The sequence below is a fragment of the Chiloscyllium punctatum genome, chromosome 9 (genome assembly GCF_047496795.1).
Source record: "Chiloscyllium punctatum isolate Juve2018m chromosome 9, sChiPun1.3, whole genome shotgun sequence".
NCBI lineage: Eukaryota > Metazoa > Chordata > Chondrichthyes > Orectolobiformes > Hemiscylliidae > Chiloscyllium > Chiloscyllium punctatum.
In genome coordinates this window covers 5708951-5714950 of record NC_092747.1, presented here as the reverse complement: position 1 = coordinate 5714950, position 6000 = coordinate 5708951, and the positions used below count along the sequence as shown (strand labels likewise).

Here is a 6000-nt window from a genome sequence, read left to right as displayed (position 1 = left end):
TACAGACTCAATGGTCCAAAAGGTCTCTACCTGCAGGGATTCCATGATTATCTGTAGTCAGGCTGGCGAGTGGTCTGGAGGGGAACTTGCAGGGGCTGGAGTTCCCATGTATCTGCTGCCTTTGATCATCTAGATGGAAGTGGCTGTGGGTTTGGAATGTGCTAAGGAATCTTGGTGAATTTCTGCAGTGCATCTTGTAGATGGTCCACACTGCTGCTAGTGGGCACTGGTGATGTAGGGAGTGAATGTCGTAGGTGGGAGAGACAGAATTCCAGATTCCTCAGCAGTAGTATGGAATGGAGATATTGTCCAGTGTCAGACTAATCCAGTCATTCATCACAGATATTTAAAGCTGCATTCCTCGGAATTCAAAGCATAGAAATGGGGACGGCCGAGGGGAATAATTCAGCTATTCTGGAAACAGCGCAGAATGTCTAAGAGAAATACTGCTACCCTTAACATAGTAGGAGTTAAATCATCAAGAGAGAAAGGGAGGGTTGAAACTTCGAGAGGACCAAACTTTTGGATTTAAAGGAATGAGTATCTGGATAGTGATCATGAAGAACAAACTGTCTCACCATTGAGAAGTGACACACAATTATTTATTTATTAAAAATACAGAATCTATGACTGTTAATTTTAAAAGTATAACTGAAGTACCTTTGCAAGAATTTTTCACAATCTTTAAAAATGTAAACCGACAGGTTCAGAGGGAAGAGTGCTGCCTGCTCAGCCATTGCTAACACATCAAGCCTGGACTATAGAGACATAGGAGATGCCCAGATCATTGAGAGAGGGGAACCTTTTCAGGGTTCCCAGTGAATGCGGAGAGACTGGAGAAGTTGGGTTTGGTCTCCTCAGAGAGGAGACATTTAAGTGGAATTTTAATGGAGCTGTTGCAAATCATGAAGGGCAACAGTCTAGTGGTAATGTTATTAAACTAGCAGTCCAGAATCCCAGGCCATTGTCCTGGAGACATGGGTTTGATTTTCACTGTGGCAAAGGGTGAAATCTGAACTCAATAAAGAGCTGGACCATTGGTGAGCTTCCAGCCATTGTCTATTGTTGCTTAGACAAAGACATCAAAGGCAGGCGTGCCAAATGGCAGAACAGAGTCCTAGAATGTTTACAGCCTTGCCTTTGGCTGGGGGATCCAATCACTCTCAGCCACATCCCTTTTCTCCAGAGAACTGTTGCGCCTCAGAATGAGGGCATTCAGTCCGTCCTGTCTGCACTGGCTCTCCAAATGAGTGGCTCACCAAGTGCCATTCTCACCCACCTTCCCCCCCCCCATTATCTTGCACATTGTCCCTTTTGAAGTAACCACCTATTTCCCGTGTGAGTTCCTTTCACAGCCTAACCACTTGCTGTGAGTAAAACAAATCTCTTCATATTGCTTTTGCTAATTATTTTAAATCTATACCCTCTCTCATTCTTAATCCCTTCAGCAGTGGAAACTATTACTCCCTGTATTGACTCTGTCTCCAACCCTCATGAGTTTTGAAAACCTCGATCAAATCTCTCGGCCCTCCCCTCTCTGAGGGATACGATTCCAAGGTCTACAATCTGTCTTTGGAGTTACTCATCCCTGGAACCATTCTCAAACAAAGTTCTGCAAATTCCTCCATCTCAAGCATTTGACGCGTTCCCTTGAGAAAGTTCCTATGAAATCTGCTTCTACCCCTTTTCAGGCAACGTGTTCCAGATTGCAACAGTTTGTTACTTAAAAAAAACGTTCCACGCAAGAACATAAAAAACAGGAACAGGAGTAGGCCATTTGGCCCCTTGGGTCTGCTCTGCTATTCAATATGATCAAAGCTGATCTGATTTGTGGTCTTATCACCACGTCCCCAGCTGCTCTGCAAAACCATTAACTCCGTGATCGATCATAAAATCTATCCAATTCAGCCCTGAATATATTCAATGGCCCAGTCTCCATTCCTTTCAGTAATGGAGAAATCTGAAGACTAACAACTGTCTTTAAGACGACCTAACCATCAAACCATGATGCTCAATGGCGTTCCCGTCACTGAAAACCCCACAATCATCATGAGAACACCCACCACCCCCCCCACCCCGCCATGTTCCCCTCCAAGCCATATACCATCCTGAAATATATTGTTGTTCCTTCAGTGTCAATGGGTCAAAATCCTGGAATTCCCTCCCTAAGGGAATTGTGCTTCAACCTCCAGCACATGGACTGCAGCAGTTCAAAAAGGCAGTTCACCCCCACCCTCTCAAGGGGTAACTAGGGATGGGCAATAAATGCTGACCCAGCCAGCGACACCCACATCCTGTGCAAGAATTTTTTAAATTCCAATAATTTAAAAGGTATTTCCTTTCCCTAAAAGTTATTTTGTGTCCAATAAACAATGACAAAAATGTGTTTAGTGTCCATGGGACTTTAAATAAAACAAGAAAGTCTATATTCCTAGTTAATCTTAACCATAGCAACTGACTCAATCCCTTCCGATTCAGACAAATGTCTAGTTGTGGGTTGGTCAATCAAAAAAAACACTCTTCTGTTGAGTCCCTTTTCTCCACAGATGCATCCTGACTCACTTGCGTTTCCAGAATGTTCTGTTAGTATTGCACGCCTTTGTCCCTGCAATCTAATGACCTTGTGTCCCTTCCTGTAACTTGCTGCACAGCTGCAGTCAAGATTTGTTGAGAAAAGTATTCCAAGTTGATTCCCTTGTTATCCCACACCCATCCCACCCCACCGACTTCCAACAGAAACCCTGACATGGGGGAATGGGTTGGAAGTCAATCTCATCCTGGAGTCCCTGGCATCCTTTGTCGATGTGAATTTCCCTTTCCCTTTGAGGTGAGAGACACTTACAGGAGGTAAATTGGCCTCCTCCTGTTTGCTAAGCCTTTTGCGTAGTATTTATATTCACCAGCCACCACCTTCCAACTCCTGGTTTCTTGAATTTTTTTGTGTGTGTGTGTGTGAGAGAGAGAGAGGGTGTGTGTGTGTGTGTGTGTGTGTGTGTGTGTGAGAGAGAGAGAGAGAGGGTGTGTGTGTGTGTGTGTGTGAGAGAGAGGGTGTGTGTGTGTGTGTGTGTGTGAGAGAGAGAGAGAGAGAGAGGGTGTGTGTGTGTGAGAGAGAGAGTATGTGTGTGTACATGCGTGTGTCTGTGTTTTTGTCTGGGTGTGTGTATGCATGGGTGTGAGAGTGTGTGCATGTTTGTGTCTGTGTATCTGTGTGGGAGAGTTGCAGTAAGGATAGAGGTTGGTTATTGACAGGAACTTCCGCCTGTGTAGGATGTTAAATCTCTATAACCCGTGCTCTTGACACTTTCCCTTCAGATCAAATGGTGGTCATGTGACGATGGAAGTGGTGGCCATTTGGAGTCACCGCTGCGTGGCTGGATCAGCAGTCAGTCCAGAGACTGGCCAATCTTGATCGATCCACACTCACCACATACTCTCCAGATAAGGACCAGGAAACTGCATTGATGGAGGATCTGGAGAGAGAGAAAAATATTTCATTCCTTAGGAAGTCAAATATGGTTTTGATGCGCTGCAAGGCAAGGAGATAGAGTGCATGTGGGTAATGAGCCATCATTTTGGAAAGTTCAATGGATGGAGACGAAGAGAGATTGGTGGACAGAGGTTGGGCCGAGGGTGGGGGGGGCGGTGGAAGCAGGAAAGTTGCTCATTGTGAAAGTATCCAAGCCAACCTCTACTGACCCTGGGAAAACATCTCTCAAAAATGTCAACAGGTTCAGGAAAAGCGATTGCAGAAGCATGTATCCAACTAAAAGGATGCTGCTTTCAGTCCAAAAAGATGCACAACTGATCAACTTCACATGGGCCTTTCAAGGCCTTGAGTGTGAGCTGTACGCTGCAGTGATCAGCTGATCAAATCCAGCATGTTGCTTCAGTTCTTCACGGGACCAAATTCAACCCGCACCCCCCCCCCGCCCAACAAAATCGAACACAAAACACCCACCATGAGGTGCAATTCTCCAATTGAGTAACAGCGACCGAACAATCCCGAGTGTGCTCCTGGAGTCACCAAAACCAAGTTATGATAACCAGTTAAGCTGCTAACGTGGCTCAGCTGGGGCAGCATAGTGGTTAGCACTGCTCCCTCACAACACCAGAGACTCTCATTCGATTCCAGTCTGGAGTGACTGTCCCTCAACCAAGATAATTGTAACAAAGGGACACAGTGGATAACACCACTGGACTAACGATCTAGAGGCTAAAGTTCTGGGAAGATAGTCAAAGGAATTCACGTTCAATGAACAAAATCTGGAATCGAAACTTAGTCTGTGTGATGGTCACCATATAATGTTACCAGAGTCTGACCAGATCATAGATCACTCATTTCAGATTTACTTCCATCTACATACATACATGTATGGGTTTTCCTGACTATTGGATGGTGAAACAACATTGAGAGAGACCATTGGTGGTTGTTTAACCTGAGGGTCACCACACTTCAGGTGAGGGAGACATTGGGAAGGTGGGACCTCTAGGGCAATTACAGCCTCAAACTCCTTTCTTTCAGGGTTTCCTGTGTTAAAGACACATATAAATGGCAGTTGTTGTTCTAGAACTCTGCAGAGAAAGGGGGAGTTCACAATTAATTTGACGCTCTGAACTCTCCCAAGTTGTGACCCAGGAGGTTGCAACTCAGAACAATGACACCACAGACTCTTTTCACGTACTTGTGTTGTCCAACCAAAGAAGTCTCCAGTTTCCCAGTGAGAGTGTCCCAGATGTAGAGAACTCCATCAGATGATCCCACCACAGCATAGCTCCCATCGGGGCTAAAGGAACAGGAAAAGGCAAGTCCATTAAAACTACAAAGAACAAAGAGTGCCCAGGAACTTTGAGATGTTTATTCAAAAACTTTGATCCACATTCGCCTCTCTTTGCAACCTCTTTCACATTTATAGACACTTACCTTAGGATCAATAAATCAAGGAACCAGGTCCCAGACCAGAGAACTGAGGCTCATATTCCATACTGCTACTCCCAGCTCCGAGGGAGTGCTGCACTGTCGGAGGGTCAGTGCTGAGGGAGCGCTGCACTGTCCGAGGGTCGGCGCCAAGGCAGTGCTGCACTGTCCAAGGGTCAGCGCCGGGGAGTGCCTCACTGTCCGAGGGTCAGCGCCGGGGGAGTGCCTCACTGTCAGAGGGTCGGCGCCGGGGGAGTGCCGCACTGTCCGAGGGTCAGCGCCGGGGGAGTGCCTCACTGTCCGAGGGTCAGCGCCGGGGGAGTGCCGCACTGTCCGAGGGTCAGCGCCGGGGGAGTGCCGCACTGTCCGAGGGTCGGCGCCGGGGGAGTGCCGCACTGTCCGAGGGTCAGCGCCGGGGGAGTGCCTCACTGTCCGAGGGTCAGCGCCGGGGGAGTGCCTCACTGTCAGAGGGTCGGCGCCGGGGGAGTGCCGCACTGTCCAAGGGTCGGCGCCAAGGCAGTGCCGCACTGTCCGAGGATCGGCACCAAGGTAGTGCCGCATTGTCCGAGGGTCGGCGCCGGGGGAGTGCCGCACTGTCCAAGGGTCGGCGCCAAGGCAGTGCCGCACGGTCCGAGGGTCGGCACCAAGGCAGTGCCGCACTGTCCGAGGGTCGGCACCAAGGCAGTGCCGCATTGTCCGAGGGTCGGCACCAAGGTAGTGCCGCATTGTCCAAGGGTCGGCGCCGGGGGAGTGCCGCACTGTCCGAGGGTCGGCACCAAGGCAGTGCCGCATTGTCCGAGGGTCGGCGCCGGGGGAGTGCCGCACTGTCCGAGGGTCGGCGCCAAGGCAGTGCCGCACTGTCCGAGGGTCGGCGCCGGGGGAGTGCCGCATTGTCCGAGGGTCGGCGCCGGGGGAGTACCGCACTGTCCGAGGGTCGGCGCCGGGGGAGCGCCGCACTGTCCGAGGGTCGGCGCCAAGGCAGTGCCGCATTGTCCGAGGGTCGGCGCCGGGTAAGTGCCGCATTGTCCGAGGGTCGGCGCCAGGGGAGTGCCGCACTGTCCGAGGGTTGGCGCCGGGGGAGTGCT

The 6000-nt window shown here is 49.6% G+C and overlaps 1 protein-coding gene across 6 annotated transcripts in view; it reads right to left on the bottom strand.

Moving 5' to 3' along the window:
* Window positions 1-580: 580 nt before the first annotated feature.
* The window catches only part of LOC140481103 (autophagy-related protein 16-like), a 94710-nt gene continuing 89290 nt past the window's right edge, over window positions 581-6000 (bottom strand). For all 6 annotated transcript variants that reach the window (XM_072576769.1, XM_072576775.1, XM_072576770.1 and 3 more), the window contains 2 exons: window positions 4683-4784; window positions 581-3470 (listed from right to left, as the gene is read on the bottom strand). In XM_072576769.1, the coding sequence (XP_072432870.1) occupies window positions 3377-3470; window positions 4683-4784 (196 nt within the window). In that variant the 3' untranslated portion in view covers window positions 581-3376. The remainder of the gene's footprint in view (window positions 3471-4682; window positions 4785-6000) is intronic.